The sequence below is a fragment of the Anomalospiza imberbis genome, chromosome 8 (genome assembly GCF_031753505.1).
Source record: "Anomalospiza imberbis isolate Cuckoo-Finch-1a 21T00152 chromosome 8, ASM3175350v1, whole genome shotgun sequence".
NCBI lineage: Eukaryota > Metazoa > Chordata > Aves > Passeriformes > Viduidae > Anomalospiza > Anomalospiza imberbis.
This window is the reverse complement of record NC_089688.1, coordinates 3,219,787-3,233,554: the sequence shown is the minus strand read 5'-3', so window position 1 is coordinate 3,233,554 and position 13,768 is coordinate 3,219,787. Positions and strand designations below refer to the sequence as shown.

At 50.3% G+C, this 13,768-nt stretch overlaps 1 protein-coding gene across 1 annotated transcript; it reads left to right on the top strand.

The window, feature by feature from the left end:
* The first annotated feature begins 7,616 nt into the window (after positions 1-7,616).
* On the top strand, positions 7,617-12,971 carry LOC137477794 (lipase member K-like). The gene is made up of 8 exons (XM_068197001.1): positions 7,617-7,908; positions 8,529-8,727; positions 8,984-9,093; positions 9,235-9,371; positions 9,819-9,956; positions 10,072-10,143; positions 11,188-11,256; positions 12,618-12,971. The coding sequence occupies exons 1-8, from the start codon at positions 7,797-7,799 to the stop codon at positions 12,849-12,851; spliced, it is 1,071 nt and encodes a 356-aa protein (XP_068053102.1). The 5' UTR covers positions 7,617-7,796; the 3' UTR covers positions 12,852-12,971.
* Positions 12,972-13,768: the final 797 nt, after the last annotated feature.

The following is a 13,768-nucleotide window of genomic DNA, read 5'->3' as shown; positions in this document are numbered from 1 at the left end:
GTGTCACACACACCCGTGTCACACAGCCCTGTGTCACACACACACCCCTGTGTCACACAGTCCTTTGTCACACACCCCTGTGTCACACACACCCCTGTGTCACACAGCCCTGTGTCACACACACACCCCTGTGTCACACACACACCCCTGTGTCACACACACCCCTGTGTCACACAGCCCTGTGTCACACAGCCCTGTGTCACACACACCCCTGTGTCACACAGCCCTGTGTCACACACACCCCTGTGTCACACACACCTGTGTCACACAGCCCTGTGTCACACACACAGCCCTGTGTCACACACACACCCCTGTGTCACACACACCCCTGTGTCACACACACACCCCTGTGTCACACACACCCCTGTGTCACACAGCCCTGTGTTACACACACACCCCTGTGTCACACACACACCCCTGTGTCACACAGCCCTGTGTCACACACACACCCCTGTGTCACACACCCCTGTTTCACACACACACCCCTGTGTCACACACACCCGTGTCACACAGCCCTGTGTCACACAGCCCTGTGTCACACACACAGCCCTGTGTCACACACACACCCGTGTCACACACACCTGTGTCACACACACCCCTGTGTCACACACCCCTGTGTCACACACACACCCCTGTGTCACACAGACCCGTGTCACACACAGCCCTGTGTCACACAGACCCGTGTCACACAGCCCTGTGTCACACACAGCCCTGTGTCACACACACACCCCTGTGTCACACACCCCTGTGTCACACAGCCCTGTGTCACACAGCCCTGTGTCACACACACACCCCTGTGTCACACAGTCCTGTGTCACACACACCCGTGTCACACAGCCCTGTGTCACACAGCCCTGTGTCACACACCCACCCCTGTGTCACACAGTCCTGTGTCACACAGCCCTGTGTCACACAGTCCTGTGTCACACAGCCCTGTGTCACACAGCCCTGTGTCACACAGACCCGTGTCACACAGCTCTGTGTCACACACAGCCCTGTGTCACACAGCCCTGTGTCACACACACACCCCTGTGTCACACAGTCCTTTGTCACACACCCCTGTGTCACACACACCCCTGTGTCACACACCCCTGTGTCACACACACCCGTGTCACACACACCCCTGTGTCACACACACCCCTGTGTCACACACCTCTGTGTCACACAGCCCTGTGTCACACACACCCGTGTCACACAGCCCTGTGTCACACACACCCGTGTCACACACCCCTGTGTCACACACACCCCTGTGTCACACACACACCCCTGTGTCACACAGCCCTGTGTCACACACAGCCCTGTGTCACACAGCCCTGTGTCACACAGCCCTGTGTCACACACAGCCCTGTGTCACACACGCCTGCCAGTGGTCCAGAGCTAGGTCTGACCCCCCTTTGCTGAGCAGCCTCTGCTGTATCCAACCCTGCCCACCTGGAGGTGCTACCCAGCAGGAACCGTGGGGGTGTGACAGCTTCCAGAAGGTGCTGGTGGATGTCTCCCACACCTGGCCGCTGTTTTGCAAGGAGCCACGGCTCGGTGTGAGGAAAGTGGGATGCTGGGCCCAGAGCAATAGTGCAGAGAGGTGGTGACATTGCGTGCAATGCCTCTGCCCCCGGCAAACCGCCTCCCATCCTCAGAGCCCTGAGAGTGGGCAGCTGCGGGAAGGATTTGGGTTGCTACCCTTACCCAGCTGCGTGGGTGAGAGAAGATGTTCCAGAAAACTTGTGATAGGATCGTTGTGGTATGGGGGACACCAGAACGCGACACTTTGGAAGAGGTGTTTAGCAACAGAGCGGTGTGAAGCTCCTCAGAGCTGCTTGTGCCTGAGGCACAGGCAGGTGTTGGTGATGCTCCCCTCCAAAGGGAGCTCTGAGCTGACCTCGGGGCAGGTGTTGTTTAACAGGCTCTTCCTGCAGTGAGGTGGGAGCCCCTGTCTCCCCTTCCCATGTGCTGTGGGGCTGTCGTGGAGGAGGACATGTGCTCAGTCTGGCAGTTTTTTTAAGAAAAATAAAAAGATGGACTGCATAACTGACCGTCCAACATGTGAGAGTTTGCGGCCATGGATTCCCATTTGGGGGGAGGTTTTCTCTTCTTGACACAGTTGCCCCAGAAAGAAGCCTCAGGAGGTTGTGTCCCCTCCTCAGCACCTCCTGCAGAGCTGGCACCTTGTCCTATTCCCTGCCTGCTGTGGATCCCTCCCTCCAGATTCTGCTGTCTCCCAGAGGACCCTTGGGGTTGTACTTCTGCCTAGCTGGGCAGGAGATTGTCACCACCATTTCTCACCACCATTTCTTGTGTCTGTGAAAAGGAGATTTCTCAAACCTCATAAATATTTGGCCCACTGGGCACCGAATGGTTCTGTGTGGGAGATGTGCTTGGGAACGGTTGATGGCTCTGAGTGGTCACCTGGATTGTCACTGCCAGTGAGCTCAGCAGAGTCTGTCACATGTAGGAGCAGGCAGGAAAGCAGTCACAGAGTCATAGAACCATGGAATATCCCGAGCTGGAAGGGACCCACAGGGATCATCAATCCAACTCCTGGCCCTGCACAGACACCCCGACAATCCCACCCTGTGTGGAGCTCTGGCAGCCTCGGGGCCATGCCCACTCGCTGGGGAGCCTGGGCAGTGCCAGCACCCTCTGGGGGAAGAACCTTTCCCTGATCTCCAGCCTGGCCCAGCTCCAGCTGCTCCCTGGGTCCTGTTCCTGTCCCACAGGGCAGAGCTTGGGGCTCCCCTGGGGAGGAGCTGCAGCCCCCAAGGAGGTCTGACCTCAGTGTGCTCTGCTCCAGCTGAACAAACCAAGTGACCTCAGCCAGCCCCTGTGTGACCCTCCAGACATTCACCATCATCTCCTTTGAAAGCTTTCTGACACCTATTAGATGTAAAAGAGTATTAAGACATTATTACAATTAAAGAGTTGAGGCCAAAAGAGGGACACCAAGAATTAAGACAGAATCCCTGGCAGTAATTTTACAGAAAACTTGATGATTAAACTTGAGCATGATGCTGAAGTTTCCGCTGCAATGGCAAAAGCTCTGCGCTCACCTGATGAACACGCGGGGACTGCCAGCAAAGAAAGCAGGAGTGGTGCAAGAGAGGGCTGCAGGAGCTGGGTGAGAACCCTTGCATGTGTGACACGTTCCTGCTTTCAGGCTAAACACCTACCTGAAGTATGTGCTGGTGTCAGGTGGCCCTGGATGAGGGCAGGGCATGGTGACACAGATTAGGAGCTGTGGCACAACAGCCTTATTGGAAAGGAGCTGGGAAGGGTGGCAGGCCCCAAACTGGATACGAGCCAACAATGTGCTCTCCCTGCAAGGATGGAGAACCCCAGCCTGGGCCACAGGAGCAAGCAAGGAGCCACCTGGCTGTTGTCACCCCTGCCAAGGGAGGTGACATCTGCATCCTCCATCCAGTCTGGAATGCCTGGTGAGAGGGATGTGAAGATGATCCACGGAGCTGTCGGTGACCCTGCAGCAGCAGGTGGATGGAGCTGAGTTTACTGGCTCTGGCCATGCAGTGAAGTTCAAGGGACTCTCCTTGATCCTGATGCCTTGTGAAGGCTGACCTAGAACAGAGACTAGATGGAGCTAAAGAATAAAGTAGGGATTTATTAAGAGGCCTCAATGGATCCACCTTGGGCAGCACAACCCAAATGGCCACAAAAAATGCACGACCGCTCACGGGGGCTCTCACTTTGATCAGTTCTGCTCCATTTGCACATTGGAGCTCATTGTCCCATTCCAGCTCCAGCCCATGCAGTCCCATCCTGCTTGTTTTTCTCTCTTCAGCCCACGTTGTTTGTGCTCTTGGGCCTGAGATCTGGATCATTTGTCCTTGGTCCCCAGCTGGAGAAGGAATTGTTTTGTCTCCCTGCTCTGTGAAGAGAGCTCACCATCCCTTCATGTGAAGCTCAGAACTGCACACTAAAGCAGCTCAGAATCTGAGAAATGTAAAAGCTAAACCTGAGGCACCAATCCCATTCAGTCTCTTCAGTGGTGGTGCTTCAGCAGGAGCTGCACATGACCCTCGGGAGGCCGGAGCATCTTGTAAGACCTATGGCAATGTCCTGCTCTCCGAGTGCTACAGGACTCTCTTGGGTGCAGCCTTCATCTTGCCCCTTCCAGTGCCTCCAGATGAGTGTGACCAGAGCTGCTCTGCCCTTTCCCTGGAGTGTAGATTTCCATGTTCTGTTTCCTCAGAAGGTGAAAGCCAGAAGTGTCTTACTTGGCTTCAGTACCCCAAAAACAAAGTCACCCTTCACCTCCAAACCTCTAAATTACGAACTCCCGTTCTAGTGTGAGTTTATAGAAGTGGCACAAACTGACAAATCTAGGTGCATGCCTTGGACACATCTCAGGCCCATTCCAGGCTGACAGAAGACACCTTCCCCTACTGACCTTTCACCGCAATTTCCACATCAAAACAATCTAGGAAGGAAGGGCAGGAGGCATCCTCAGCCCTGGCATGGGTGATGGAGAGGGATAACTCTCCCTGCTGGCAGGACACTTGTAGGATAAGGTACTCCTCATACCTTCCTGTAAGGGTGTGAAGAACAAGGATGTCGTGGTGAGCTGGCACAGCTCTATCCCCCAGCGCAAAGTGGGGCAGGTGGAGAGAACTGGAAGAGCCAAAGGGAAAAACTGGGTCGAGGGATAGACAAGGTACAGAGTGTTGCTATGGCAACTTGGCTGGGTCCCATCCCTGTGCTATGAGGAAAGGGAACTCCATCCCAGCCTGACCCAGTACAGATGTTTTCAGTCTGTTGCCTGGGATTTAATCTCCATCTCACACGTGGCATCTTTGTATAAGAAACATCATAATTTCCAAAGCACAGCTACGGGAAATCCATTTTAGATTTTGATCTTTCCTTGCAATAACTTAATTATGTCTCTTGTAATAAATAAATAAAACCACCATTGAAATGGGCAGCTGGAAACTTACTTCAGCAATACCAATTAAACCACTTTATTGATGGAAATCACCTCCAAACATCCACAGTCATTTGACTCTGTCTAAACAATATTTAACCAGCCTCCACAAACAAATTCTGGGCAATTGCACTTTCTAAACTGTGGTGTTACCTAATGATTTATATGTCCTATATCCCAGCGTGTTTACACTTGCCACCCCACCCTGCAGCCAGTTCAAATAGGGCTGTCTCCAGAGGGGCGCAGAGCACTGCTCCATGCACCAGCCAGGGGTGAGAACCCATCCTCTGGCACTGCTGGGTGCCACATCTCCATCTCCTCCGGGCTGGGCATCTCTTCCCTGCACTGCCCATCCTCTCCAGGGGCTGACATGTCCCCGTCTCCTCCTGCAGAAGCTGTGCCACCTCTCAGCTCGGCTGGCTGCCTTCCCTTCTGCACAGGTGAGTGTGGGAAAAGCATGGCTAGAGCCTGGCCAGGTGAGTGTGGGAAAAGCATGGCGGGAGCCGGGTCTAAATGTGCCTGTGAATGGCACTTCCAGGCCATGCTTGCCTCAGAACAGGGGACCAAAATCTGATTTGCTGGGTTGGTTCTAGAGGCTGGTCCAGCCCAGTTTTTCTTGTGGCATCCAATGTTACAGTTGTTGGAGGGAGCAGTCCTGCCCAGACCTTTCAGCAGCTGCCTGTGATGCCTCCTGCCCATAACTGTGTGCAAAACCTGCTGTTCCCATCGGCCTCCCCACCTCCTGTGGCAGCTGCACTCTCCAGCACATTGAGTGAGGGGTTTTTTAAGCTGTGTTAAACCCAGTATCACTAAGGGACGTCTAGATCTGCTGGAAGATACATCTCTCCCCATTCTGCATATAGATTTGCACTTCAAAATGTCCTTCTCTGAATTCAATGTAATCAATTCTTGTCTTTTGCACCATGCAGTTAGAGATTTTCTTCTCGTGATTTTATCTCTATTTAGGAAGGGAAGGCAGTGCTGGATCTTATTCATCCTCCCTCTCCCTCCTGGGGAGGTTTGGGCAGTGGTGTCAACAGGTGATGCAAACAGCAGGGTGATGGGACAGAGCTGTCCCTTTCCTGGAAGACAGACTGAAGCAGTGGCACTGCATGGGCACTGATAGGACAAGCAACACCTTCCGTCCTCTGTGTATTGGAATGGCTCACTGGAGGTCTGATCAACCCCAGGGGGTTGGAATGAGAGAGGCTTTAGGGCCCCTTCCAGCCCAAAGCATTCTGTGATTCTATGATTTTTAACCTCTTGCAGTTCCCAGTGGTTTGTACAGCACCCCAAGGGTTGTTGCCTCGCCTCTTACAGGAATTCCTGAAAGTCTGCCCCACCTCCCTGGAAATATCCCTGCTGAGATGTGTTCCCTGAGCCACCCCATGTTTGTCGGGATCTGTGATATTTAAATGATCCCGAGATTGTAAAATCTCTCTCTTTCAGCCCCGCTGCCGAAGGAGGACTCGTAATTCGTCTGTGCTGGTTTTCAATGTTGTTTATTTCTCCTTATCTACAATATTTTCTCTCTGACCTGCAGCAGGTCTGTCTCGCAGGACAGCGTGCGGGGCTCTGCCCCTCAGTGGGATGTTACAAACATTATATACCAAAAACTACGTGTGCTGTATTTACAATAACGTGCCAATACCTATCACCCATGTTGAGCAGTGTGTCCCCAGCCCAAACCAACAGAAGAATGCCAACACCACAGTGAAACGTGGAGGGCGTGAAGAAGAAGAAAAAGGACAAGGCACGCCCAGTTTCCTCCATCTTGCCTCCTTTGAACCCCTTATCTAGAATCCTAAAATTCTACTTTTGCACCCATGCCACACTAATTACTATTTATATCAAACACTCAGAGCTCGTAATTCGTCCTGAAAGACTGAAAACTCTTCTGCATGGACAGAGATCAGAGACAGTGTCTCTCGGGGCTCTGTACAGGGCAGCTCCTGACCCCCTGCCAGGGTCCCAGACCTTCCAGGGCAGCCACAGGGATGCCCTGGATTCCCACACATGTTCATTAACGCTTTTAAGTGCTCATCCAGGCCCCCAGACTGAGGCTGAGTCCTACCTGGGGTGTCTCCCTGCCCTCATCTCTCCTTGCCCTGCTTTCCCTGGCACTGACTCTGTGGGTGTGTTGTTCCAGGCACAGCGAGGATGTGGCTGGCTCTAGCTCTGGTGTCCGTGTTCCACGGGATGGCATCCGGGGAATGCGTCTTGAATTCCCGATTACCTAAGAATCCAGAGGCAGGGATGAACATTGTAAGTACCATGGCATTGGAGAGGAGGTGGGTAGTGTCCAGGAAACAGCCACCATTAAATAATTACAGTGAAATATCACATTCAGGGATTTCCTCGCAGGAGCCTTGAAAATGTTATTATTTATGGGAATAAATCACATGGGACTCCATTTTCTTCATGGTGGAAAAAAAGCCCATTCTTTATTACACAACTCCTTTTTATACAGTTTTACAGACCTCGTGTGTGACTCCAGTTGGTCAGTAGCTTTCTTGCCAATTACTTTATTGGCAATTAACAAGTTGTTACTCTTCATTGATTGGTCACTCAAACCCCCAGTGTGTATGCGCAGGGAAGTTGTTTGTAAAATATTGTTTTCATTTTTCTAACAGTGCAAAAACTGTTTAAACAGGTGTAATTAGGTTTTTTACCCAGGAATAGATTGTTATGTTAAGGAACTGCTCACACCAGGATTGCTTTCACATGGGAACTTGCAAAGTGCTGGCTTTGACAAGGCCAGCCACTGATTCCAGGAGAGCAGGCTTGATTTTATGAAGCCTTTCTCTATGATTTTTCTACCTTACTGCAACAATTATTGGCTTTCTTCTTGTTGCAGAGTGAAATGGTCTCGTTCTGGGGGTACCCCAGCGAGGAGTATGATGTGGTGACAGAAGATGGCTACATCCTTCAGCTGAACAGAATTCCTCACGGGAGAGGAAATGCCGGGTGCCAAGGTAAAACTGATGCCATACAGGACACACACATGCCTTGAAGCATTCACTGAGGTACCAGGGCTTGTGCAAGAGGGATTTCAAGGCTCCCTGTGGCTTGGCATCTGTAGCATCAGTTTTGATGGATCAGAATTTGTCAGGAAGGCTGATCCCTTGCCAGGGATGTTTCCTCACCCTTCATGGATCCCTGAGCACTGAATGTCAGGCTGAAATCCCTGGTGGCACACCTTGGGTTCTCTCCAGAGCCTGGCTCCCAAAATGTGCTCCTGCAGCCATTTCATGGATCTGCAGACTGGTTTGGTACTCCCTGAGGAGCCTCCAGGGGATCCTTTCATCTTGTGAGGGGGGGTAAGATCCATGAAAATTGCATTTTTCCCATCACATCCCCAGGCTCCTCCATGTTTGCCTAAGAGCTCCCTGGGCAGCCCAAGTTCTGCCAACACCCCCAGAGATTTTGGGGATAAAGTCCAAGATAATGGTGCATTTTTAAATGAAATCCAGAGTAACACCGACACAAACCTTCACAGATTTTGGCTGCCATGGGGATAACACTTCATAAAGGTCTCAAAAGGTGACAAACAGCATCAAAAACAAGGAGAGTCATCACGCTGCCTGTCTTGCAGGTGTGAGACCCGTGGCACTTCTGCAGCATGGTCTCCTTGCAGAAGGCAGCATCTGGGTCACCAACTTGGCCAACAGCAGCCTGGGCTTCATCCTGGCAGATGCTGGCTACGATGTCTGGATAGGAAACAGCAGAGGGAACACCTGGTCCAGGAGACACCAGGTGCTGACCACCACACAGGATGAATTCTGGGCTTTCAGGTAAATGGCTTTGAGGGTCTCAGAAACAGCTGAATTCCGTCAGGGCCACGCTGCCCTGGCTGGGGGATGAGTGAACCGGGCTGGACTGAAGCTCATCCAACTTATTTTGATTGAAAGCCCCATGTGAAAACTGAGTAGGATGAAGAAGTTTGTGGGCTGGCCCTGCCCTCCCTGCTGGTTTTGTGGTTTGCTAGTGATGGCTGTGCACGTGCAGATGCTGCCCCTCTCATCAGGACATCTGCTCTTCCTTCTGCAGCTTCGATGAGATGGCTAAATACGATCTCCCAGCCATGATCAGCTTTATTGAGCAGAAAACAGGACAGAAACAGCTCTATTATATTGGCCATTCCCAAGGCACCACTATAGGTGAGTGGGTCCTTCTGATGACAGCACGAGAAGTCTGCAACCCCTCTCAGATTTGGAAAATTACTCACTGAAATTAAACTACATGCATGAGTGTCTTGAAAGACTAAACCAATTTTTTTTTCTACTGTTTTGTCCCCGCAGGTTTTATAGCCTTTTCCACTATGCCCCAGCTGGCTCAGAAAATCAAGGTGTTCCTTGCTCTTTCACCTGTGACCACGGTGATATTTTCTCGGAGCCCCTTTAGAAAACTCTCATTCTTTTCTGACTCTGGGCTTAAGGTTGGTCTGCACTATGTTCTGCACAACCAAAATGTTTTTCCTAGGGATTGTGAAATTATCTATGGAGTATTTCAAGTCATTTACAGAGAGGGGAGCTCTGTGCTCTGTTTTCATAATGAAGAAAAACACATCTCACTACAGAACTTTTCAGTCCTGTCCTGAATTCATTCCCCAAAATGTTCTGGAAGAATTAGATCCAAAGTGTTGGTGAATAAAACTGATGCAGAGGCTGTGAATTGAGCCCTACCATTTAACACAAGATCATTAATGAATGTAAGAGACCATGCCCATAAGAGACAAGGAGCAGAAGCATTTAATGGGGTGCAAGGGAGGTCTCACTATGGGCAACTTTAACGTGGGGATAAAATAGAAGTTGTAAAAGGGTGGTGCTTTGGGGAAAAGCATGACCAGACTTCCTATTTGATGAGCAGATTTGGGATTTTCCAGGAGCTGTTTGGCACCAGGGAGTTCCTACCACACACTGCCCTGGGGGAGCTGGTCATCTCCAGGTTCTGTGTCTGCTCTAAGGTCTGCAAGCACATCTTGGCTACAATTTTCGGGTTTAACTGGAAGAACACAAACATGGTACGTGGGAATGAATCTGCAGAGGGTCCTTCTGAAGGCCAGAGCCTTGGCAATGCCCTGTTTTGCAGAGCCAAGTGAACGCTGTGAAATGTGAAATGTGCTCGTGTCCTTGCAGAGCCGATTCGACGTGTACATGGGACACACCCCAGCGGGCTCCTCAGTCCAGAACATCATCCACTGGCTGCAGGTAAACCTTCCCAGCTTCCCTCCCGTGCCCAACAGAGTGTCCCTGGTCCCTTGTGGGCAGCCTGCTGCGCTGCTTGCTGCGACACACACCTTTGCCAGATCTCTGTTGGTTTTGTTTTCACCCCTCCGTAAAACGCTGGGCAGATTTTGGAGCTGAGCAGCCCCAAAGGAGTGGCTCTGTCAGGAGGAACCTGTGGAAGGAGCTGAGGACCCTGCATCCACAGCAGGCACATTCCAGGGCTCTTATTTCAAACCAGCTTCACTCTTGCCCTGCAGCCCGAGTGCCATTAGTGGTCAGGCTGTGGCAGAGGTGCGTCTGGACAGCAGCCAATTAAGCTTATTACCAATAAAGCTGATTATTTCTCCTTCTTTCCCTTGTGGGCATGAGAACACCACCAGAGCCCTTTGACACTGCAGTTGCGTTCTGCTGCATTCCTTTTCTCTTCCCCAAGCTAAAGCTTAGCACATTTTTCTGTAGATTGCAGACTCAGCCTGTGTACCTTCTCTGAGGTGTGTGCCACAGGCTCTACTCAGGGCACAGCTTCTTCCCTGTGTGGAATTCCTGCTCAGGGACCCCAGAAGAACTTTGTGGGGTTTGTAGCAAGAACTCACACTCCATTTTCTGAAGTGCTGCTGCCCAGTGAAGGGATCAAGCCACCTTGACCTTGTATTGCTGATAGTCCCGTTCCAGTCAGACAAGAGATGTGCAGAGGCTCCTTCCATCTTTGGTTGTGCCATTTCAGGCCAGTTCTTCAGCCTACAAGGAATATTTAGAGTTCTAAACCCATTTTCCAGACCATTTTAATTTCTACCCATCCTGGTGTTATCCACAAACATTAGAAACATAATCCATTTGCCCATTTGTCCAAAATCACGACAGGAATTACTTGTGCTGGGCCTAGGGCCAGACCTGTGAGACACACTTGAAAAATCCTGCTGGCTCAGTGATGAAAACTAACTTTTGAGGGTTGACTTTTGAGGGTTGACTGCATCCCCACAGAACTGTGATTTCACTCAGAGCACTGAATGTCTGAATTTGCTGCAGGGAGTCCACGGTGGGGCACTGAGAGCTTTTGACGGGGGGCACACGTACAACAGCCTTCACTACAGACAGGTGAGGTGCTTGCAATGGCCTTCCCTCTTCCTGTTCTCTTCCCATGCATGCCTGCTGTGTCTCCCCTTAATGTATTCCTCCCTTCACAAACTGGACGTCAGGATCTCTGCTTGGAACAGCAGTGTTTTCCATTCTCTCTAATTTGCAAATACCTTGTAAGTGGAAAAAACGCTTTAAATTAGAGGCTTTCCATTTTCCATAGGATACGGGGCAATGGTCTCAAGTTACACCAGGCTGAATATTAGGAAAAATTTCTTCTCTGAAATAGTGGTTAAGCCCTGGAACGGGAAAAAAAAAAAGCTTCTTTCTTCCTTAAACAAAAAAAGAATCATTCAGAAGGCAGTGTGCTTCTCAACTGGATTAATTACACTGCAGGTAACAAGAGTTGTTGGCAAATCACTTCATGGCAAGTCATCAGGGTGTGGAGCTGAAACAAAACCTCCAGAAATGTTTTAATTTCAAAAACTTGCTCCCAAACACCTCCCTGCTGTCACTGAAGGAAGTGCTGGTGAAGTGTCACCATAAAGCCCAGTAGGGCTGGCTGGGAGGGACCTGTGGAGGTCAGGATGATCCAACAGCACTAAACCAGGGCAGCCAAAGTTCTGCCTCCTTATCCAAACCATCTGTAGAATCAGAACTAGAATTTCTAGCCCAGTAGAATGAATTCTCTAATTAATTTTAATTAAATTAACTCACTAAATCATAGCACGTGAGGCTATGCTGCATCTCTACTGAAGTTCCTCTCCTTTCTAGAAGAAAGGAGTTCCAGTTTTCATTTGCCTCCATTCCCAAAGAGTAGCAACGGTGCGCAATTCGTTGCCGTCCAGCAACATCTCCTTGTGAAGCCCCTTTTCCATCTGCTGCTCTTTGTGAAGCCCCTTTTCCCTCTCCTCCTTGTGAAGCCCCTTTTCCATCTGCTGCTTTTTGTGAAGCCCCTTTTCCATCTCTTCCTTGTGAAGCTAATTTTCCATCTCCACTTTGTGAAGCCCCTTTTCCCTCTCCTCCTTGTAAAGCCCCTTTTCCATCTCCTCCTTGTGAAGCCCCTTTTTCATCTGCTGTTCTTTGTGAAGCCCCTTTTCCATCTCTACTTTGTGAAACCCCTTTTCCCTCTCCTCCTTGTAAAGCCCCTTTTCCATCTCCTCCTTGTGAAGCCCCTTTTTCATCTGCTGTTCTTTGTGAAGCCCCTTTTCCATCTCTACTTTGTGAAACCCCTTTTCCCTCTCCTCTTTGTGAAGTCCCTTTTCCCTCTCCACTTTGTGAAGCCCCTTTTCCCTCTCCTCTTGTGAAGCCCCTTTTCTCTCTCCTCTTTGTGAAGCCCTTTTCCCTCTCCACTTTGTGAAGCCCCTTTTCCCTCTGCTCAGGTCGGGGCTCCGTTCTACGACGTGCAGCACATGGAGGTGCCCACGGCCATCTGGAACGCGGGGCAGGACTGCCTGGCCGACCCCCGGGACACCGCCCTCCTCCTCCCCCAGGTCAAGAACCTGGTCCACCACAAGCTGATCCCCCAATGGAACCACATGGATTTTGTGCTGGGCCTTGATGCCACCGAGGTTTTGTACCGGGAAATCCTTGACATCATGAAGAAGCATCCCTAGAGATGCTGGTTTTACTTGATACAATTTTTTTTTTTAGTGCTGTCTCTAGAGGATTTTGAAATTTCTCTCTATTTGAACCACCTGAATATAGTTGATTAAAATGTTCTGCTTTTAACTGGAGCAGTGACAGGGTGGGGAGAGGAGCCTCCATGCTATTCCTGGCTGGCACTGCATTGCCTTTATTTTTTCCACTTGCTTTCCGTCTTTTTCCTTCTTTTTATTGTTTGTTTTGTTTTGTTTTGTTTTTTGGGGTTTTTTTTTGTGCCTTCATCAGTGACACAAAGCTCATTGTTGCAGTCTCAGGTCTGGCACTGTTACGCATAAAACCATCAAGGTGGATCAGAAAGAGATCCAACAGATCTGTGGTAAAAACCACCAGAATTAGGGTCCCAGAGTGGTTTGGGTGGGAAGGGACCTTAAATCCCATCCACTGTCCCAGGCTGCTCCAAGCCCCGTCCAGCCTGGCCTTGGGCACTTCCAGGGATCCAGGGGCAGCCACAGCTGCTCTGGGCACCCTGTGCCAGGGAACAATTCCTTCCCAATATCCCATCCATCCCTGCCCTCTGGCAGTGGAAGCCATTCCCTGTGTCCTGTCCCTCCATCCCTTGTAAATAGTTTCTTTCCATCTTTCTCCCCTCAGGTACTGGAAGGACATCTCCCTATAGAAAAAGCAGTACTAGTGGGTTTGAATTCAATAAAAATTGTAATTAATCACACTTGTAATGTGGGTCGTTTTAGGCATTATTTTTTTTTTTCTTTCCATCACTGAGAGGTGAGAAATTAATAAATCCTGAAGAGAAATTACCAGTCAGCCCAGTGTGTGATTCTGGTGCAGAATGTGTAAAATCCAAATAAAAAGGGGCTTAGGGCATTCACAGAGTGCTTATCTTTGGGTTTATCTGAGAGGTTTTGGTAAT

Excerpts from the sequence above, each read along its gene's own strand:
- LOC137477794 (XM_068197001.1), top strand. The coding sequence starts at position 7,797 with ATGGTCTCGTTCTGGGGGTACCCCAGCGAGGAGTATGATGTGGTGACA. Across the intron at positions 9,094-9,234 it reads TTCCCAAGGCACCACTATAG|GTTTTATAGCCTTTTCCACT; the intron begins GTGAGTGGGTCC and ends TTGTCCCCGCAG. Across the intron at positions 9,957-10,071 it reads ACTGGAAGAACACAAACATG|AGCCGATTCGACGTGTACAT; the intron begins GTACGTGGGAAT and ends GTGTCCTTGCAG.